At 41.6% G+C, this 23,576-nt stretch overlaps 1 protein-coding gene and 4 non-coding genes across 5 annotated transcripts in view; 4 read left to right on the top strand and 1 right to left on the bottom strand.

Annotated features, from left to right (window-relative positions):
- Window positions 1-434: 434 nt before the first annotated feature.
- On the top strand, window positions 435-506 carry trnaq-cug (transfer RNA glutamine (anticodon CUG)). Its single transcript has one exon. It is a non-coding gene; the product is annotated as a tRNA-Gln (tRNA).
- Window positions 507-865: 359 nt separating this feature from the next.
- On the top strand, window positions 866-937 carry trnaq-cug (transfer RNA glutamine (anticodon CUG)). The gene has a single exon. It is a non-coding gene; the product is annotated as a tRNA-Gln (tRNA).
- Window positions 938-9,480: 8,543 nt separating this feature from the next.
- Window positions 9,481-23,576, top strand: part of LOC134326191 (maternal embryonic leucine zipper kinase-like) — a 32,112-nt gene continuing 18,016 nt past the window's right edge. The window contains exons 1-2 of the mRNA XM_063008383.1: window positions 9,481-9,583; window positions 9,688-9,878. Of these exons, the coding sequence (XP_062864453.1) occupies window positions 9,481-9,583; window positions 9,688-9,878 (294 nt within the window). The remainder of the gene's footprint in view (window positions 9,584-9,687; window positions 9,879-23,576) is intronic.
- On the top strand, window positions 13,124-13,197 carry trnai-aau (transfer RNA isoleucine (anticodon AAU)). The gene has a single exon. It is a non-coding gene; the product is annotated as a tRNA-Ile (tRNA).
- trnak-cuu (transfer RNA lysine (anticodon CUU)) lies at window positions 13,682-13,754 on the bottom strand. The gene has a single exon. It is a non-coding gene; the product is annotated as a tRNA-Lys (tRNA).

Here is a 23,576-nt window from a genome sequence, read left to right as displayed (position 1 = left end):
CTGACAGCCCTTCAGTTATGGAGCTGCCACACAGAAACGATGGAGAGCTTTACTGGTGTTGAGCAGAACAGATCTTTGTGTGAGATGACTGAGGTTCATGTATTTTTCTTTTAAGAATAAATAAAAGCTGATGCTTTTAACCTCATACATTCCTAATACTTTTATTCTACACTGTCTAAATTTATTGTAGTACACAGGTCAGTTAGCAGCTTCAAAAAATGTTGTTATCACCCATATCCTTTGCTGTGTGCGAGAGGTTTTTAGCTTTTTTTTTTCCCTGAAATGAGTTTTTGCAACTTGGGATATCTAACATGTTAACTTTCATCTATTCATCCAGCTTAAATTCCATAAACACTACATAAAAACATGTGGAGTTATTGGTGTAATTATTAACCTTTGTGCTCAATTCTTTAAAAAAAAACCATGTCTTCTGTGGTTCCATGGTGTAATGGTTAGCACTCTGGACTCTGAATCCAGTGATCTGAGTTCAAATCTCGGTGGAACCTGCCTTGGTTTAGGTAAAAACACTGTTATCAATGCTGAGTAGAGAATAGTGTTCCACATATGAAATTAGAACGAACACAAAGCAGCAAGTCATTGTTTACCGCGCCATCTACCGGCCAACTGCGTCCTGACCTTAGTGCAGTTTTCCAACAATGGAACGTTTTGTTGTGATTTTGATACTTGGGTGGCAATGTTTAACTACAATTACTTTTATTTAGTGTTTAAAACTTCTTAATTACCTCAGTTTTTTTAATTGATTTCAGTCAATTATGTCAATCACATGTAAAGTCTGAAGTTGTGTATTTTTGCTGTATTTACTTAGCAAATGGTGAATCATTACGTTTAGTATCTGTGGTGTTAGGGTTCCATGGTGTAAAGGTTAGCACTCTGGACTCTGAATCCAGTGATCTGAGTTCAAATCTCGGTGGGACCTTACTGCTTTTATTTGGGGCCCGGTGTGAGGTCCAAGATTGAGAAACAGTAGCAGTTTCAGGATAGTAGCATTCAGCACATGTGCAGTACAACAGAGCATCACAATTGCTTGTGCTAGTTTAGAGTCACCTTAAATGACATGTTAATTTCCATCCATTCATCCAGCTTGAATATCATAATAGCACTAGTAGTGTTATAGTGTTCCACATGTGACTGCTCCATCCCAAAATATAATCGCTAATCATTGTTTACAGCGTCATCTAACAGCCAACTTGCTCTTAAATGACTAATTATTAACTTTTGGGCTTAAGTAAGACCTCACTTTGTGGTTCCCTGGTGTAATGGTTAGCACTCTGGACTTGGAATCCAGTGATCGGAGTTTAAATCAAGGTGGAACCTGATTTTATTTAGGTAAAAACACTGTTATCAATGCTGAGTAGAGAATAGTGTTCCACATATGACTGCTCTATGCCAAATTGTAACACCAAAGGGCAAATCATTGTTTACAGCGCCATCTACCTAAAGGTTTAGAAACGTTAGCAGTTTCAGGATGGTAGCGTTCAGCGCATGTGCAAGTACAACAGAGCGCTTGTGGGGTGTAGACCGCGATTACTTGTGCTAGTTGTGTCAACCAAGCAGATCACCATTCAGGACGGTATATCAGTGCCAAAATACGAGCCAGTTTGTTCAGTAAAACTTTATAAGCCAACAGCAGCGAATAAACTTAAGAGTCACCTTAGATTACATGTTAACTTTCATCTATCCATCCAGCTTAAATACCATAAACACTACGTACAAAACATGTGGAGCTGTTCTTACTACAGTAAAACACACTGAACTGACTTTTAAAGTGAAGTTCTAAATGTTGTACAGAGATCGTTCCCATCTAGTGGTGCTAGATAAATTACAGCTTGTTACTTGGGTACAGATTTGTGACATTATTATTAAATTGTTGTTATTGTTGTGTTTGTTGTTATTTTTTAACTGTTCATGTTAAAAATGAATCACCTTGTGCTTCCACTTGAGATTTTTGTTTACGTGAACAATGTCTGAAATCTGACGAGCCTGATTAGTTTGTAATATTTAAGATGATGAATGAACCTAAACACTTGCTTTTAAATTTTAAGTTTTTAATTATTTATTTTAGTTTCAATACAACGTGACACCGACAAGATTAAAAAAAAGTAAAAATAAAGTGTCCCAATCTTATCAGGTGGATGTTTGTGCTTGTAGGACTGTTGTTTACTGGATGTTTTCAGTTACTTATTTCCACTATTCTGTGGGACTACACATTGTTGTTGTGTCTCATATCCGTTTGATCAACAGGCAGGTTGTGCAATAAAAGACACTTGTCTTTGGGTTGGCTCGAACCACCAACCTTTTCAGGAAAACAGCCAAACGTGCTAACCGATTGCGCCACAGAGACACACAAAAAGAGACATTTCATTGGATGGTACACACAAGTCACATGACTTGCTAACTTTTACAGCAGGGCATTTAAGTTTGGCAAATTAAAATAATCACATGTGTCTGACCTGAATGAAAGGGGCATTAAAAAGATCCCAGGTCAATAGGACCTGCTAGTTAGAGAAGGCTCCCTTGTTTGTTAGTTTAAATACAATGGTGGGTGTGGCCAGTACAGGGACCGAACCTGCGACCTTGGTGTTATTAGCACCACACTCTAACCAACTGAGCTAACTGGCCTATGCACAACGGCAGGGCATATACCCACATACCCGATTCTACACTGACAGCCCTTTAGTTAAGCACCTGCCACACAGAAACGATGGAGAGCTTTACTGTTGTTCTCAAGTTCGTCTCGGCTGTAGTAGAGGAGACTTAATGAATGAATTCAGTTTAAATATTAATTTAAAAAAACCTTTCCAGTCGTACCTCCACACTAACCAAAACACTCAATCTGTAAAAGAAAGATACGTGCATGAAAGTGATGAGGTTCTAAAATTTTCTAATGTTGCGCTCACTATTAAAAGTAAAAAAGTATTGGGGTGTACCAGTACTAGGGTGTGTCATGGTATGGGGTGTGTCAGTACCAGTACCAGGGTGTGTCATGGAATGGGGTGTGTCAGTACAAGTACCAGGGTGTGTCATGGTACGGGGGTGTGTCAGTACCAGGGTGTGCCATGGTATGGGGTGTGTCAGTACCAGTACCAGGGTGTGTCATGGAATGGGGTGTGTCAGTACAAGTACCAGGGTGTGTCATGGTATGGGGTGTGTCAGTACCAGTACCAGGGTGTGTCATGGTATGGGGTATGTCAGTACCAGTACCAGGGTGTGTCATGGTATGGGGTGTGTCAGTACCAGTACCAGGGTGTGTCATGGAATGGGGTGTGTCAGTACAAGTACCAGGGTGTGTCATGGTACGGGGGTGTGTCAGTACCAGGGTGTGTCATGGTATGGGGTGTGTCAGTACCAGTACCAGGGTGTGTCATGGAATGGGGTGTGTCAGTACAAGTACCAGGGTGTGTCATGGTATGGGGTGTGTCAGTACCAGTACCAGGGTGTGTCATGGTATGGGGTATGTCAGTACCAATACCAGGGTGTGTCATGGTATGGGGTGTGTCAGTACCAGTACCAGGGTGTGTCATGGTATGGGGTGTGTCAGTACCAGTACCAGGGTGTGTCATGGTATGGGGTGTGTCAGTACCAGTACCAGGGTGTGTCATGGTATGGGGTGTGTCAGTACAAGTACCAGGGTGTGTCATGGAATGGGGGTGTGTCAGTACCAGTACCAGGGTGTGTCATGGTATGGGGTGTGTCAGTAACAGTACCAGGGTGTGTCATGGTATGGGGGTGTGTCAGTACCAGGGTGTATCATGGTATGGGGGTGTGTCAGTACCAGGGTGTATCATGGTATGGGGGTGTGTCAGTACCAGGGTGTGTCATGGTATGGGGGTGTGTCAGTACCAGGGAGTGTCATGGTATGGGGTGTGTCAGCACCAGTACCAGGGTGTGTCATGGTATGAGGTGTGTCAGTACCAGGGTGTGTCACACACACACTTATACCTAGGGTACCCCATTATCCCCAGGACATGGGGAGAACATGCAAACTTCACCCGGGAATCGAAACCAGTCGTACCTCCACACAAACCAAAACACTCAATCTGTAAAAGAAAGATACGTGCATGAAAGTGATGAGGTTCTAAAATTTTCTAATGTTGCGCTCACTATTAAAAGTTAAAAGTATTGGGGTGTACCAGTACTAGGGTGTGTCATGGTATGGGGTGTGTCAGTACCAGTACCAGGGTGTGTCATGGAATGGGGTGTGTCAGTACAAGTACCAGGGTGTGTCATGGTATGGGGTGTGTCAGTACCAGGGTGTGTCATGGTATGGGGTATGTCAGTACCAGGGTGTGTCATGGTATGGGGTGTGTCAGTACCAGTACCAGGGTGTGTCATGGTATGGGGTGTGTCAGTACCAGTACCAGGGTGTGTCATGGTATGGGGTGTGTCAGTACAAGTACCAGGGTGTGTAATGGTATGGGGGTGTGTCAGTACCAGTACCAGGGTGTGTCATGGTATGGGGTGTGTCAGTACCAGTACCAGGGTGTGTCATGGTATGGGGGTGTGTCAGTAACAGTACCAGGGTGTGTCATGGTATGAGGGTGTGTCAGTACCAGTACCAGGGTGTGTCATGGTATGGGGTGTGTCAGTACCAGTACCAGGGTGTGTCATGGTATGAGGGTGTGTCAGTACCAGTACCAGGGTGTGTCATGGTATGGGGTGTGTCAGTACCAGTACCAGGGTGTGTCATGGTATGGGGGTGTGTCAGTACCAGGGTGTATCATGGTATGGGGGTGTGTCAGTACCAGGGTGTGTCATGGTATGGGGGTGTGCCAGTCCCAGGGTGTGTCATGGTATGGTGGTGTGTCAATACGAGGGTGTGTCATGGTATGGGGGTGTGTCAATACGAGGGTGTGTCATGGTATGGGGGTGTGTCAGTACCAGGGTGTATCATGGTATGGGGGTGTGTCAGTTCCAGGGTGTGTTATGGAATGGGGGTGTGTCAGTACCAGGGTGTGTCATGGTATGGGGGTGTGTCAATACGAGGGTGTGTCATGGTATGGGTGTGTGTCAGTACCAGTACCAGGGTGTGTCATCGTATGGGGGTGTGTCAGTACCAGGGTGTGTCATGGTATGGGGGTGTGTCAATACGAGGGTGTGTCATGGTATGGGGGTGTCAGTACCAGTACCAGGGGGTGTCATGGTATGAGGTGTGTCAGTACCAGGGTGTGTCACACACACACTTATACCAATATATGGCGTCCTCCGGGGGCAACCCGGGTCACGGGGGCGGTGGGGAGGCCGAGGAAGCGCTCCTGATGGAGGGGTTTCTGTTTAAGAGGACCAGGAGTGTGTTTAAAACCTGGAACAGGTCTGTACACTGATGCTTATGTATCTATTAGGAATTCTATATATATATAAGGAATAATTATCAATATTATGTATACACAATGTTATATATATATATACACTCAATATTATATATATACACTCAATATTATATATATATATATATGATGTGTTTGATCTCTGCAGGCGGTGGTTCATCATACAAAACGATCAGCTTCTATACAAGAAGAGGTTTAAGGTAGGTCACATGACTTTACATGATCTAAATCAGCTCTCTCCTGGACTCTGTGAAATACCCATAATGCACCGCAGTCTTACGCCCCTCATAATTGAGGTGCATCACAGCAGAGGTCGACTTCTGTGCCGGGATGCGCCCCTAATCGCCCCCGTCGTGTTTAAGTCTGGGATGATTTCACCGGCGTTTATATCATCGACTGTATAAATAAGAAGGTTTTATGTTCTATTCCCCCAGCGTGACTTCACGGTGCTGGCGGAAGACCTGCAGCTCTGTTCGGTCCAGAGCTGCAAGGACGCCGGGCGACGCTTCTGCTTCCGGGTGGTCACGCCCACAAGGTAAGTCCAGATCTATAATCATCAGAGATAGACAGACAGACAGACAGACAGATGATCAATAGACAGACAGACATGGTCAATAGACAGATAGATAGGCAGACGGACAGATAGACAGACAGATAGATGATCAGTAGACAGACACACATATTAGACAAATAGATAGTCAGACAGACAGATAGAAAGACAGACAGGCAGATAGATAGATGATCAATAGACAGACAATAGATAGATAGACAAGATTATTGATAGACAGACAGATAGATGATCAATAGACAGATAGACAGATGATCACGAAGCAGACAGACATGCTAGATAGACATATGGATAGACAAACAAATATTAGACAGACAAATGGATAGCCAGACAGAAAGATAGATGATCAATAGACAGACATACAGATTATCAATAAACAGACAGACAGATGCTAGATAGACAGATAGACAAGAAGACAGATTATAGATGAATAGATAATCAATAGACAGACAATTGATAGACAGGATGATTGAAAGAAAAATAGATAGACAGACTGCAAGATAGATGATCAATAGACATACAGACAGATGATCAATAAGCAGACAGACAGATAGATGCTAGATAGACAGATAGACAAAAAGATAGATTATAGATAAATAGATAACTGATAGACAGACAGATAGATGATCAATAGACAGATCAATAGACATACTATTTATTTATGTGTCTATCCATCTGTCTGTCTGAATGTCTGTCTATCTATCTGTTTATCTATCTACTCAATCTGTCTATCTGTCTGCATCCTATATAATCTGTATCAATCACCGTGTGTGTACAGGAGCTGTACGTTCCAGGCCGACTGTGAGGCAGGTAGACGGGCGTGGATCAGCGCCATTCAGAACCTGACTGAGAGAGAAGAAGGAACAGTCGAGAGCGAGGTGAATTATCATTACCACTATACTCCGGGAGGGGAGGGGTTCGGTTCTCGTCTCTGTAACACCAGTTTAATGTGTCTGAATCAGAAGGGGTACGAGGACGATTCGAAATCAGGCTCCAGTGAGACGTTATTGGACAGGGAGATTCAGTTGGAGGACTCACAGGAACCGCGGGCGTCTTCTGAAGCTCCAGGTAACCTTAACACCACCACATTCGAGTCCCACACTATTGAACTCTAGTGACTATATATTTAACCCTTGGGGTTCGTAGGTGGGATCAGTTCTAGAGAAATCGTCTGTGATGCTCCCAATAACAAGGGTGAGTACGCCGAACCTTTACTTGGACCCTTATTTTTGGTCCACATGACACATGAAGCATCATTGGTGATACTTGGGTTAAAGATGCTGAAGAAGAACCCACTGAAGGAGACCCCGGTAAAGGAGAAACTGATAAAGGAGAAACCACTAAAGGAGAACCCACTGAAGGAGACCCCGCTAAAGAAGAAACTGCTAAAGGAGAACCCACTGAAGGAGACCCCACTAAAGAAGAAACTGCTAAAGGAGAACCCACTGAAGGAGAACCCGCTAAAGAAGAAACTGCTAAAGGAGAACCCACGGAAGGAGACCCCGCTAAAGAAGAAACTGCTAAAGGACAACCCGCTGAAGGAGAACCCACTGAAAGAGAACCCGGTGAAGGAGAAACCGCTAAAGGAGAAACCGCCGATGGAGGACGTGAAGAGGAGAAGACGACCGACACGAACCCGGACAGCTTTGAGAGCCGATACACCGTCGGAGAGCTGCTGGGAAAGGGAGGCTGCGGTTCGGTTTACGAAGGCGTCCGTAAGGTGGACGGGAACCAGGTGAGTGTCAGTTTGTTGTGTTGATCCTCCCCTGGGTCCTCCTATGGCTCCAGATACCTGTGATGACCTTCCAGGACCTTATAGGTTCACGGAGACTTCCGAGTAACACCCTGGCCCCCTGAATTCCCTTTGTTCCCAATCTATGGATCCTCCCCAGGATCCTCCCTACAACCTACCGGGACATTATTGAGACAAACCCGGGATGCACACTAAGAAGGTCTGAGTCCCTGGTGATACCGGATACCACAGGATGCCTTCGGATGTCTCGTGGAGTCCACGTGTCGGCGGTCCGAGTTACTCCTGAAGAAGGTCTTGTTTTGTGATCTGGCTTCCCAGACTTGAACCCTGTGGAGCGCCTCGAGCAAGTGCAGTCAGCACGGCTCCAGACACCCGTGGAGACCTACCAGGACCTTATCAAGTCTCTCCCAACCCTTGTATTAAAAATCTACTAATGATCATTTACTTGTGTGTTTAGGTTGCCATCAAATACGTGGTGAAGGATGAGCACCTCAGATTTACCAGGATTGTAAGTGACTTTACCTTTCAGATGAAGTAAATACCGTATAGACTGGATACACATTAAATCATTTGACCTTGTCTCTTCTACCATCAGCCCGGCGAGACAGAGTTGCTCCCCGTCGAGGTGGCCCTGATGCGCATGGTGTCCAGGCCACCCATCAGCCCGTACGTGCTGAAGCTCCTGGAGTGGTTCGACACGCCCGAGCGCTGCGTCCTGATTCTGGAGCGCCCCGTCCCCTGCGTAGACCTCTACCAGCTGATGCTCGAGAAGGGCAGGCTGAGGATGCCATTCGCCCGGCACGTCATGCGGCGGGTTGTCCTGGCGGTGCTCCACTGCCGCGACCGCGGGGTCCTGCACAGGGACATTAAGCTCCAGAACATCCTTCTGAACACAGAGACGCTGGAGGTGAAGCTGATAGACTTCGGATGCGGCGACCTGTTGAAGGATACTCCGTACTACACGTATTCAGGTAACTGTGCACCAACTTTGGGTACTTTGGTTTGTACTTTGGGTACGAGTTTGTCTTCTTTGTTCATGTAGGCACGTGGGTATACTCGCCACCCGAGTGGATAACCAAGAAGAAGTACTATGGCTGCCCTGCGACAGTCTGGAGTCTGGGCGTACTGCTGTTTTTCTTGGTTTGTGGACGCCTGCCATTTCGGTCTAAGAAGGAGATCACCAAAGGGCATCTAGTGTTCAAACCTGGTGTGTCTCATGGTAAGGAAATATATACATTAAGACCTGCACATACGCTGACCAGGCATAACATTATGACCACTGACAGGTGAAGTGACTCAAGGAGTGAATCGTGATGGATAGATGACTGGGTCAGAGCATCTCCAAATCTGCAGCTCTTGTGGGGTGGTCCAGGGAGGGTAGAGTGGTAAACCAGTGACAGGGTCATGGGCAGCCAAGGCTCGCTGATGCATCTGTGGCCCCCGATCCGGCAGAAGAGCTCCTGTAGCTCAAAGGTAGCAGCAGACCAGTCAGGATGCCCATGGTGACCCCTGTCCACGTCGCTCACCTGGGGGAACACATGGCACCAGGATGCACTATGGGAAGAAGTTCTGCCAACATTCTGCTGGGAAACTTTGGGTTGGGTCACTCTGACACGTAGCTCCTACCTAAGCATTTGAGGACCACATCCACCCTTCCATGGATTCTCCAGATCTCGATTCAACCGAGCGTCCGTGAGATGTGCTGGACAAACAAGTCCATGGAGGCCACATTATCAGGAAGGTGGTCATAATGTTATGCCAAGTAATGTTATTTATTCTTTTTCTCTCTCAGACTGAGATGCTGAGCTTCCTGGATGAAATCTTCACTCTGGACGAGTCTTTGTATGCAGAACCTGAAGCCCTGGCTGCTGCACTGGAGACACTTTTATGGCGGAGCCTCCGACAGTTTTATGAAAGGTTGGAAACAGAAGATATCCAAAGGCCAACCTTGATTAGAACCTTTATTTAACTGTCAGGGATGCAGGTCTGGTGGTTGACATGTTTTTATTGTTTGTTCACAGTTTGTGTACCTGTGGAGGTGCGTCAGGACACACGACATGGGCTGCGTGTGAAGATACCACCGATGTGGAAGCATGTATTGGGATTTCTGATAGATGTGCTGCCATTAAGACGACGTCTTTACATCAAAACAATGCTGGACGACTTTGTGGACCAGATCCAGATGTGTAAAAAGCTGATGTTCTGTGAAAATGTAATAAAAAGAAGAAACTGTGATTCGTTCATTCTCTGGCGTCTTTATTCTCTAAAAGAAAAGATTTCCAATGATTTTACTGATTGCTATAAAAAGTTGGGACGGAGGCAGAATAAAAGTGGAAGGTTTATAGAAGATTACAGTTACAGTTGCTCTCCATGCTGCTCTTTATTTTGAGGGAATTTGAGTTGTGAGATGTGGGAACAAAATGGGAACTGGAATGTGGACACAATACAGAGGAGGTAAAGGTGTCCGGATATTTGAGGAAAAGAGGCTCTACGTGGCAAAGGAACCAATTTACTACTCCTATTTTATACTTACACTACTATCACAGTTCTAGTAATTGAGGGTTAAGGGCTTCGCTCAGGGACCCAACAGTCACAACTCGCCAATGGTGTGGTTTGAACTGGCAACCTTTTGATTGCTAGCCCAGTACCTTAACCACTTATAGTTTACACAACACGACTGTGTTCAGATCTCTGTTCAGTTAACACTACACAGTGGACAGTGTGTAGAAACAAGGAGGTGGTTTTAATGTTATGGCTGATCAGTGTAGTCCATTTTATCAGCTCCGCTTACCATATCGGAGCACTTGTAGTAGTTCTACAATTACTGATTGTAGCCAATCTATTTCTCTACCTGCTTTTACTCTGTTTTTCAGTGGTCAGGACCCCCACAGGACCACCACAGAGCAGGTATTATTTAGGTGGTGAATCATTCTCAGCACTGCAGTGACACTGACATGGTGGTGGTGTGTTAGTGTGGAACAATTTACAGTGGTGTAAAAGAATAAAGAAAATGAAGTAATTAAAAGTGAGTGAGGTAAAACTGTAATCAGGTAGTATAGAGAAGTCTGTACCGTTTACCTCAGCTGATTTAGGATGCGTCTCAATGTGTTAATGCTTTGTGAAAGCCTTTATTAAATGCTGATGTGAGTTATTTCTCCTGCTAAAAAAATACATTTAATTAAAGTTTAGAGTAGAATTATGTACAAAGATCTAAAGCGACTAGGTGAACTGGCCGGTTAGCTCAGTTGGTTAGAGCGTGGTGCTAATAACACCAAGGTCGCGGGTTCGATCCCCATATGAGCCACATCCACTTTAATGATTAAAGCTAGCGTGGTTGAGAGAGAGTCAGGTGAGCATGTGCTGTGTATCAGGACTTTCTAACCTGAGTAATTTGATCTCTGAAAGTAAGAATACCACCCTGTTCTTCTGCCATCTTTAATTCTGGCTTCATTTCACCTAATGAACGTGGCATCATCTTAATAAATGCTTACAATCAATTTTATCAATAGCAAAAATAAATAAATAAATAAATAAATAAAAAGAGAACTGCTGTGTAATTTAGTGAATTCTTGCACTGCACATGGCAGAAGACTAAAAGAAATTTAGACCGGGTAGAATAAAAGTATTAGGAAAGTATGAGGTTAAAAGCATCAGCTTTTATTTATTCTTAAAAGAAAAATACATGAATCTCAGTCATCTCACACGAAGATCTGTTCTGCTCAACAACAGTAAAGCTCTCCATCCTTTCTGTGTGGCAGCTCCATAACTGAAGGGCTGTCAGTGTAGAATCGGGTATGTGGGTACAGTGTATCACAAAAGTGAGTACACCCCTCACATTTCTGCAGATATTTAAGTATATCTTTTCATGGGACAACACTGACAAAATGACACTTTGACACAATGAAAAGTAGTCTGTGTGCAGCTTATATAACAGTGTAAATTTATTCTTCCCTCAAAATAACTCAATATACAGCCATTAATGTCTAAACCACCGGCAACAAAAGTGAGTACACCCCTTAGTGAAAGTTCTTGAAGTGTCAATATTTTGTGTGGCCACCACTATTTCCCAGAACTTCCTTAACTCTCCTGGGCATGGAGTTTACCAGAGCTTCACAGGTTGCCACTGGAATGCTTTTCCACTCCTCCATGACGACATCACGGAGCTGGCGGATATTCGAGACTTTGCGCTCCTCCACCTTCCGCTTGAGGATGCCCCAAAGATGTTCTATTGGGTTTAGGTCTGGAGACATGCTTGGCCAGTCCATCACCTTTACCCTCAGCCTCTTCAATAAAGCAGTGGTCGTCTTAGAGGTGTGTTTGGGGTCATTATCATGCTGTAACACTGCCCTGCGACTCAGTTTCCGGAGGGAGGGGATCATGCTCTGCTTCAGTATTTCACAGTACATATTGGAGTTCATGTGTCCCTCAATGAAATGTAACTCCCCAACACCTGCTGCACTCATGCAGCCCCAGACCATGGCATTCCCACCACCATGCTTGACTGTAGGCATGACACACTTATCTTTGTACTCCTCACCTGATTGCCGCCACACATGCTTGAGACCATCTGAACCAAACAAATTAATCTTGGTCTCATCAGACCATAGGACATGGTTCCAGTAATCCATGTCCTTTGTTGACATGTCTTCAGCAAACTGTTTGCGGGCTTTCTTGTGTAGAGACTTCAGAAGAGGCTTCCTTCTGGGGTGACAGCCATGCAGACCAATTTGATGTAGTGTGCGGCGTATGGTCTGAGCACTGACAGGCTGACCCCCCACCTTTTCAATCTCTGCAGCAATGCTGACAGCACTCCTGCGCCTATCTTTCAAAGACAGCAGTTGGATGTGACGCTGAGCACGTGCACTCAGCTTCTTTGGACGACCAACGCGAGGTCTGTTCTGAGTGGACCCTGCTCTTTTAAAACGCTGGATGATCTTGGCCACTGTGCTGCAGCTCAGTTTCAGGGTGTTGGCAATCTTCTTGTAGCCATGGCCATCTTCATGTAGCGCAACAATTCGTCTTTTAAGATCCTCAGAGAGTTCTTTGCCATGAGGTGCCATGTTGGACCAGTATGAGAGAGTGTGAGAGCTGTACTACTAAATTGAACACACCTGCTCCCTATGCACACCTGAGACCTAGTAACACTAACAAATCACATGACATTTTGGAGGGAAAATGACAAGCAGTGCTCAATTTGGACATTTAGGGGTGTAGTCTCTTAGGGGTGTACTCACTTTTGTTGCCGGTGGTTTAGACATTAATGGCTGTATATTGAGTTATTTTGAGGGAAGAATAAATTTATGCTGTTATATAAGCTGCACACAGACTACTTTTCATTGTGTCAAAGTGTCATTTTGTCAGTGTTGTCCCATGAAAAGATATACTTAAATATCTGCAGAAATGTGAGGGGTGTACTCACTTTTGTGATACACTGTATATGCCCTACACTTGCACATAGGCCGGTTAGCTCAGTTGGTTAGAGCGTGGTGCTAATAACGCCAAGGTCGTGGGTTCGATCCCCGTACGGGCCACTATCACGTTTGGACTTAAGCTAACAAACAAGTGAGCCTTCTCTAACTAGCAGGTCCTATTGACCTGGGCTTCAAACATTATCTCTGAAAAGTGTGAGATCTTTTTAATGCCCCTCTCATTCAAGTCAGAAACATGCCATTATTTCAATCTGCCAAACTTAACTGCCCTTCTGTAAATGTTAGCAAGTCATGTGACTCGTGTGTCCAATGAAAAAGCTGTGTGCATGTCTCTGTGGCTCAATCGGTTAGCGCGTTCGGCTGTTAACCGAAAGGCCTTTTATTGCACAACCTGCCTGATGATCAAAGGAATATGAGACACAACAACAGTGTGTAGTCCCACAGAATAGTGGAAATAAGTAACTGAAAACATCCAGTAAACAACAGTCCTACAAGCACAAACATCCACCTGATAAGTCACCGGAGACCGACTGTCTGAAGTGGAAGAATGTTCTCTTGATTTCAGTAGATGTTAAATGAAGATACTCGCCCAACGTGGGGCTCGAACCCACGACCCTGAGATTAAGAGTCTCATGCTCTACCGACTGAGCTAGCCAGGCTTAAGCAGCGTGTCAGAACAGACAGCTCATCGGTCAGATCATCAGAGAGATGTAGGTTTAATTCACTAACATCACGACCAGATTAAGAACTAATTCACAGTTTACAAACAAACACAATTCAGAATATAACAATAAGAACTAAATGTAAAAGTGTAAGTTAGTCGCGTCTTTCTGCTCATACTGAGTATTACTGTGGTATTACTGCATGTAGGAGACACATGGAGCGCAGTATGGTAGGTGAACTATAGGGCACTAGGACCCAGCAGCACTACAATGAACAGAGTGACAGTGGGATCTAGCGGTATTGGGACTCTTATTACAGGACGCTGTTTCTGCTGCTTGTTATTAAACTCACATGTGGATCATTTAAGTGGAGAAAACGTGCTTCTTCGAGTTCTTGTTGTGTTCTTGTTTTTTATTGAGTTTTCTTGCTAGAAAAGAGATTTATGAAGCTTTTTGAGGGTGAAACTGGGAGCTGCATTTGTTTTAGATCTTCTGGACATGCTCGGTCGCGCTATTTTACTGCACATTTAAACCCTGTTTTACGGTACTGCTCACATTGTCTACACCAGAGCCGTAGATAGAGAGAGTTGCGACACTCCTTGATCTCGCCGCCACGCGGTCACGTGGTTCATGTAACCCTCAAATAGTTCCAAACAAACCCGGCGCTGCCATGTTCTCCTATGGGACCGGCAGCAGTGAATGAAATATTAAACAGTAAATAATAAACATTTGTACAATTTCTGGGTATTTTCACCTGCCTTTACATTTACTGCATCTGCTTTAATGTCAATTTGGTATATGAAGTGGAAGATTGATGTTTATAATGACTTAATAGGTTGTTCTTGTTAACACACAGTACATTATATTAGCATACATTACATAATGCCATATCATTAAGTAGTAGAGACAATATACAGTACAGAGATTAAAGTTTTTTTATATTTTGTTTTTTTACATAAACTAACCTCCCTTCACTTTCCTGAGGATTCATAATAATAATCATTTTGGTTAAACACTGAGCCATGTGGCTGGATTCATAAGGTTTACCTGCACTGAATGAACAGATTTATAAACACACTACCGCACCTTTAACATTATATTGCAGGTACATGAAATAGCATTCATTCATCTCTTATTTCATGAGTAAGTAATAATTTATTCCTACATGTAATACATGAATTAATTCATAATTAATATGCACTAGTTCATTTTGTCTAATGTAAGTGGTGGACAAGGTACACAAACCATGTAGCTGAGTTGAAGTAGAGATATCCAAGGTGAAATATTACTCCAGTAAAAGTAGAAGTAAAAGTAAAAATACTCTTTACCTCCACTAAAGTACTAAACTAAATTTACCTTCAAATGTACTTAAGTATGAAAGTAAAAGTAGCATGATTTATTATGGCTCTGATGTTTTATTATCATTTCTGTAACAAGACTCTTGATTAATCAACTTTTAATTAATAAATTTTAGGTGAAAAGACTCGTGTCAATAATTTAGCTTAGCTGACTAAGCTAAATTCAGTTATACCTATTAATTAAGATAAACATGTAACATTTAGTGCTGAGCAAATGCTAAACAATAACAGTATTAAGTATATTAATGACATAAAATTCATTATTTTTTTTAAAACAAAGCAACAAACAGCTAAAAATGCTTGATAAGTAGTGGAAATGAATGGGGCTCTATGGGATGTTTGGAACTATACAGAGCTCCACAACCCGGAAGCTGCACAGAAAAAATGTCCCGCCCCCTTTCCAACGGTTCCCTATGGGAGTGTTGCCGCTCTGTTCTCTCTACCGCTCTGGTAAGTTCTAATTAAAAATTTTATTAAGTTGGTTAATATTGATCAAATTTTTCATATTTATAAAATCCTTAATAATGAACTGACTTTGCCATTTAACAGCTCATGGAACCGCAGTGTCACAAAGTCTGTGTGTCACAAAGTGTAGGTCAACTTTCCATCAGGGGATTTTATGACTTAAATAACAGTTTATGTGTTGGCAGTTTTCTATAGGTTCTTCACCTGACATAAGAGGTATTTACATATATTTGTAGATTTCTTCACTATTTACAAGTTAGTATGACTGAAATTATATATATTTTAATGGAAAACCATTTTTAAAAGATCTGTGGTTTGTGTTTCTCTATTCTTGGATATACGGCTGTGGACATTCCTTGACGTTCGTCTTAATTTTGGTTTGGGATTGGATCTCTTTTTGGAGCAACATAGAATTTTGACTAACATGTTTGGATGCTGGTTCTACCCTTCTAACCCACTGCTCTTCTGTAAAGCCACTTTCTACATGGATTTAACAAGGTCTTCTGGAAGGATGTCCGATATTACATGTTCAATGTATATTCCTTTTAGTGAGGACAACATCATTCTAATAAATTCTACAGGTCTAACTTTTCTTTACTTTTGAAGAATAGAAGTTTTTACTATGCCAAACCACTTCTCAACATGACAGTTTGTGTCTCTTGTTTGACCTGAAGTAAGGTCATCATCTGTTCTTTTATCCCCTAGCATTGTCCCACTTCACAGAGGAAAGATTCCAAAATTATTGTCCAAAAAAACTTTCAGGACAATGACAGGCATTGTCTTCTTTATTGTCTTTTATATCCACTGTGGTTTTAACTTCTTCTTTGCATAATCCCAGACCTCTGGCTTGGCATCATCTGTGTAATACTCAAGGAAATGTGATCTTTCCTTGAGTGTAAGATCCTTGAGAATTTCAAGACTATTTGCCAACAAAACAGTACTGAAGTGCCTGAAAACCTCACAGTCTTCCTCCAAAGTAACAGTGTTCTGCAGTCTGTAAAAAAAAAATAAAGGTGAAGAAATCTTCACGGTCATCAGTCTACTGTGCAATAACAGAAAAAAACTGCCTTGATAATATGAGCAGAGCGAAGATGCAAAATTGTAAATGACTTTATTTCTGGCCGTGTCTCGCACTTCTTGGCGATTGCATATGTTCTGTTCAGGTACACATCAATGTGCGCTCTGTTAAATACCAAAATAACAGCTGGCATCAAAGCTCAGCTGTAATCAGTCTCTACATTATGAACTCTGAGGCTGGTATACCTGGACAATTTAAGCACCAACTGCATTAACCAAAATGTTAATGGGGGAATTGACAGAGGAGGAGAGGAGAAGCAACTTGACCTTTTCCAGGTAAGGTAAGGGATTAATACAGGATTCTTCAATTTTGTTTAGGTATTTTAGACACCACACCTCCTGTTGCATCTAAGTACAGTAATACAGGTGTACAAGATGCTGATCCCTGTTTCTGTGTAACCCAGTGTACTGAACAAACTGGTCTCACTCATTCATAACTTGCTGTGTGAAGTACAATTCCATCAGAATGTTGTCATGTATCTGGATGGATTTTCTTAATTCTGTGGCAATTGTTTTCATGATGTTTTTATTTACACCAGCTCTTGTATTGGTGGTGTTCTTGGTTGTCTGTGGTACTCCTGAACTTCATGCTCTCCCAATTTTCCCTCTGCATATGTTGCTTGCTGGACTAAACTGTGTCTCTGTTTTTAGATGACAAATTGGTCCATAATGGCGAACAGTCACTGTGATATGTGTCTGAAGTGGGTTGGGCTTATTTTGTATTGTAAGTAAATACTGAGCTTTGAAGCATGAACATTTGCAAATGGTATGTCCTCTCCTCTCAGGTAGGGGGTATGCTTTATTCTGCTGCCTGTAAGACATATACAGTATGTTGGTGCACATGAGGGATTTAACTTTTTAAACTGGTTTGGCTCGAACAAATCCATAATGTGTCTCTCTGTTTGAGGTTAAATCTTCAGATGGTTCTTCTAGGTCTTTAATGGATTCTATATTTACCTTGTTCGTTATTTCCAAAGATGTCCACACTCAATCTTCAGACCATATATCAGAACTGTAGTTCTGCTCTTGCAGCTCCATTTCCTTTGTAAGACTTTGGCATCATTCTAATGTGAATAAGACAGACAACAGACAGATGGACAAAAACAGTTATTATTATAATATTAACAGTTATTATTATTTATATTATTGTTAGCAGCATGTTTTACACACTATACTGAAAAAATGAACTTAGTAAATTGTACATAATAGTGAAAAACACCAAAGTAAACTGCTTAAAGTGTAATAGAAATTATTATGTTGGGTCATATGGTCAAAACTGCACATGTGCACGAACAACTTTTCCCAGCAGCAGTTTTCTACACTTTATCTCTGAGGAGAATTTGAATATCTGAGATACTTCATCACCTTACAATAAAAAACACGGTAAGATATTACATATCTATTATCTGACGTTATTAACACCTCTAACATCTATATGGCATTTATGTACATAAATATAGTTTGTTAAGTAAAAAGTTAAGCTAAAGGAAAACTTAATTTTTGATGGTTAGCTAGGTAGCAAAACGGTTTAACGCTTTTAGGGCTAGACTGGACAAGAGGGGGCGGACACACATGCAGAGATGTTTAACAAAAAGATACTTAATAGTAACAACTGCTAAGCTAACTGCTAAGCTAACTACTAAACTAAACACACATGAAATAAGCTAAAGGCTAAACGAAATGTTAATGCTAATCTAAGCATGAACTAGACTTCTAGGAATGAACAAACAAGAACATGAGCAAACTGGACCAACCTGACAAACCAAACCGCTGTGAGAGAGCCAATTCAACATAGTCTTCACTGACTGTTCCCCAGCTGCCTTCTTAAATACCCTCAACTCAGACCAGGTACAGCTGTGTCTAATTAGCTGAAGACCAATGACAAAAGGGGTGTGGCAGCTAAACACTGAACATGCTCCAGGAGCACAGAGGGGCTGAATCAGTGACATAGACAAGTTAGTTATTGAATAATTGTTAAATTCACTAAAGCTGAGCCAGCAGGGGCCACAGTTGCAAGGACCTATGGTCCATCTATTTTACCCTCTAACCCTGAACAACAACCAATCAGTGTTCATGCTGCTGCCCAACCCAGTCTGAAAGGCAGAGCTGAGATTCGATATGATGTATTTGAAACCCCAACTCTAGTGCAATAGCTTACCTTACCACTGCACCACCTGGGCGGCTTCATTAACACATTTTTGTCCAGAATTACAGCTGTTTTCTGTGACTGCCTGCAGAAGCACCGGTGAATCCAACTTAAAAAGCACTTCAATGCTTCATTTAAAGCTAAGTCCATTTTCTCTGTTATTATGGCTCCTCTTGGTGTTCTGTACCCCTGTGTTGAGTGTGCCATGTTCAGTTATTCTGTTGGTCGACGTAGTCAATGATGTCGATGTTTTTTAATTTCTACAATGTTTCCATTCATATAAGAGTTCATATGATTCCCTCAGCACTACTTACTGCGTACAGAACCTGAGTCGTATCTGCTCCAGTCACTGGTGGGCGGCATTAAGCTCAGTCAGGAACTTTAAGAAATATATAGTTTAGATAGTTCACACATATAAGAACCCACAAAACCTCTTAGCTGTGTATTAAGAAAGTCTGAACATAAGAAATGACTAGACAGTGATGTCTGAAGCAGGACTGAGATCTCAGATAATTAAAATAACATGAAACTGCTGCATTTCTGGTGCAATAATAACCAAATTCAGTTTAGGAGCCGCTCATTTCTACAGATCTTCACTGAAAGTGTGCAGAATCTCAAATGGATTTTGTGCTGCCGTGCAGCTGGTTGAATGGAGTTAGTGTAGAATTATGTACAAAGATCAACAGAGAATACTTGAATTGGCCGGTTAGCTCAGTTGGTTAGACCGTGGTGCTAATAAACGCCAAGGACACGGGTTCGATCCCCGTACAGGCCACAACTGCTTTTGGACTTAAACTAACAAACAAGTGATCCTTCTCTAACTAGCAGTTCCTATTGACCTGGGCTTCACACTTTGTCTCTGACAAGTGTGAGATCTGTGTACTTTGGTCAGTGAAAGTAGTTTTATAGCTTTATAAAAACATTTTACTTACGTGTCCAGCCCTGCTACACAAACTGTCATTTTTGTCCCTGTTAAAAACTTTCGCTTAGTTAAAGCAAATAAAGACACATTTAAAATGGTAATCTTTTACTACAGGTTTAAAGTTGCATAAAACAAATGTTTGCACAAATAATATAAAACCAAAGTACAAAATAAACATTTCACCTATTTTAATTATCTCAAAGGCAGCAGCATCTATTAGATCAGAACAGCTATTAACATTAAATATCACTAAAGAGGAAATCCTGAAGACAGCAATGTAAACCTTTCATTTAAATACAAGCTGCAGTAAAGTTCCATAGTTGAACCATGGTAAAAAAGAACCTCACAGCTCAGCACAATGGTTAAACTGCACAACCCAACAAGTTAAAATAACCCATCATGTGTTCTGTTCAGTATTTACACAGTGCTGGGTTGCCAAATAACACTCTTTCACCTGCATTCGGCCTTTTCTTTCTGTGTACCAAAAACAGTCGCCATTGCAGGTCTACAACACGTTACAAAAACACTTGGGACAGAAGAGCCAAAAACACTCTCTCATTTTTATATATTACAGAAATAAAATAATAGTAAAAATAATAATGTCACAAATCTGTACCCAAGCAACAAGCTGTAATTTATTTCTAGCACCACTAGATGGCGACGATGTCTGTACAACATTTTGAACTTCACTTTAAGAGTCAGTTGAATGTGTTTTACTGTAGTAAGAATGAAGGTATGAGCTGATCTTTGTCTCATTGTGTAGCTTTGATGAAGAAAAAGCCGCTGGGTCAGTGTGTAACAGGAGGTTTGGAGTGAAGGTGGGTGTGTGTGGATAAAAGCTTCCAGCACCTGGTATTGATAACTCTCTCTTACTTTTATTTTATTTTTTATTTTTCTTGCCAGCTTCGTGTTGTGTTGAAACTACAATAAATAAATAATTAAAAGCTTAAAATTGTTTAGGTTAGGTTTGTGTATGTATGATTTGTGTACATTTTATTCATTTAAATTCTCCTCTAGGCCACACAAGGAGGATGAAGGTTCCTGCTGAGTCTGGTTCCTCTCAAGGTTTCTCCTGTAATTTTAAGGGAGTTTTACCTTCTCACTGTCGCCCTCGGTTTGCTCAACAGGGGTTTTTGGTCTGTTGGTCGTGGATTCTGTAAAGTTGCTTTGAGACAATGTTCAGTGTATAAAGCGCTATATAAATAAATGTGACTTGACTTGTATTATTGTTTGGCGTTCTCTTGTGGCACTATTTGATAATTGTTAAAAAAAAATATATGATATGGAGATCTTGTGACCATTGTTCACACAGGCACTGACTTAATTAAAGAAAAAGAAGTAAACATCAATCAAATTGAATTAAAAAACAATATCAAACAATAAAACAAGCAATGCACTTTGAATGGTTAAAAGAAATAGAGGAAAATAAAACAGGAAGAAAATGATGAACCTGAAATAAAAGTAGAAATAAAAAAGAAAACAATAGAATTTGAACAATGCAAACTTTCTATAAACTTTTACTATGAAAAGTGAAGGTACAACCTAAAGCTAACACACACTGGAGCAGATTATTCCCAGACTTAGGAGTCAAAGATATAAAAAAAAAAAACACTTTTGCTAAAACACAATTTAATTTTAATGAGTTAAGATTATGTAGAATTAATTTGTGTGAATCTCCAAATGAACCTCTTAATATAATTTCTAACAGAACACTGTTTTAATGTAAAGCAGCAAAAAGCACACATCAACATTATGTTTACAGATTTATTGTAAGCATGCACGTGCTGTATTTTCTGTTTAACCAATATTTAATTATTTAAACTTAAATGAACAGTTTTGTATAAACCAGAACCGTCTGTACACTGAAAACGGGGAGTCAGTTTTCTCTAATTTTTTAAATACATACACTATATTGCCAAAAGTATTCACTCACCCATCCAAATCATTGAATTCAGGTGTTCCAATCACTTCCATGGCCACAGGTGTATAAAACCAAGCACCTCGGTATGCAGACTGCTTTTACAAATATTTGTGAAAGAATGGGTCGCTCTCAGGAGCTCAGTGAATTCCAGCGTGGTACCGTGATAGGATGCCACCTGTGCAACAAGTCCAGTCATGAAATTTCCTCACTACTAAATATTCCACAGTCAGCTGTCAGTGGTATAACAAAGTGGGATTGGGAACAACTCGGGGCCCCGAAGTGGTAGACCACGTAAAGTTACAGAGCGGGGTCGCCAAGTGCTGAGGCGACTGCATAAAAGTCTCGAACGCTCTGCTGTTTAACTTGTAGCCAAACTGGGCTTACATTTCTTACATTTACATTAAAAAAACCCAATTAGAAACACAAAAATAATTAAATTGCAGCATTTAGGGCAAGTTTGCATTCAAAAAACAAGTTCTCTGACTTCACTTGATTTCTCCGCTGGGGAAAAACTATTTTCTCCGCGACACGGGCAGCCACTCTAAAATTGAAGAGCCGTTTTGGAGCAAAAAGAGTCGGCTCTTCTCGGTGAGCTCACCAAAAAGAGCCGGAATTCACATCACTCTTACACACGGGCGCAAGCAAGGTGCAGGCGGAGCAGTTTTCATTTCAGGCTCTGTGACTTTTTTATTTCTCTAATAAGCGAACTATTCGGTCAGATAGATATTTGTAGTGAAAGAAATACTGTTACGATTTCAAGCATTTTCAAGCACTTTACCCAAAAATCCAGCACTTTTCAAACCTGGAAAATACGACATTAAAATTCAAGGATTTCAAGCACCCGTACGAACCCTGTAATTAATTTAAACTTCCCCATGCCAGCAGTGGCGTTTAGCAAGTTACGAGCGTAAGGTTACCTCAAATTAGCGCCCCTCGGAACCATTAAGATTGCCGTTGGTTCCGCTTAGTTCAGTCCGCCGTTTAAACAGTTAAACAATTTGCATACGAAATCTGGAAATTACGAGATACAATTCGCGAAAATAAAACCTAAATTATATTTACACTCTGTGGCATTTTTAAGACCAGTGGCAGATGAATTTAAGACTTTTTAAGACAAATTAAGGCCTTTTTTAAGATAAACGAATTTAAGACTTTTTAAGACTCTTTAAAGATCCGCGGACACCCTGGGTACAATCTGATGAGTCACACTTGTGCTGATAAATGAGCAAAGCAGTTCCAACACTGTGAGCATCATTTCTGTAAAATGTGAATGTGCTGGTGTTTTTTGAGACTACTCTGTATATTAAAACTCTTTCCACACTGTGAGCACTGATACTGTTTCTCTCCAGTATGAATGCGCTTGTGTGTTTTGAGAGCACTCTGTTGATTAAAACTCTTTCCACACTGTGAGCACTGATACGGTTTCTCTCCAGTGTGAATGCGCTGGTGGGTTTTGAGATTACTCTGTGTAATAAAACTCTTCCCACACTGTGAGCACTGATATGGTTTCTCTCCAGTGTGAATGCGCTGGTGTAATTTGAGATGACTCTGTTGATTAAAACTCTTCACACACTGTGAGAACTGATACGGTTTCTCTCCAGTGTGAATGCGCTGGTGAATTATAAGTTTACTCTGTGTATAAAAACTCTTTCCACACTGTGAGCACTGATACGGTTTCTCCCCACTGTGAATGTGCTGGTGTATTTTAAGCTTACTCTTTATATTAAAACTCTTTCCACACTGTGAGCACTGATACGGTTTCTCTCCAGTATGAATGTGCTGGTGTATTTTGAAAGCACTCTGTTGATTAAAACTCTTCCCACACTGTAAACAATGATATGGTTTCTCTCCAGTGTGAATGCGCTGGTGTTTTTTTAGATTACTCTGTATATTAAAACTCTTTCCACACTGTGAGCACTGATACGGTTTC

Source organism: Trichomycterus rosablanca, chromosome 14, assembly GCF_030014385.1.
Source record: "Trichomycterus rosablanca isolate fTriRos1 chromosome 14, fTriRos1.hap1, whole genome shotgun sequence".
NCBI lineage: Eukaryota > Metazoa > Chordata > Actinopteri > Siluriformes > Trichomycteridae > Trichomycterus > Trichomycterus rosablanca.
This window is presented reverse-complemented; position numbering and strand designations above follow the sequence as displayed.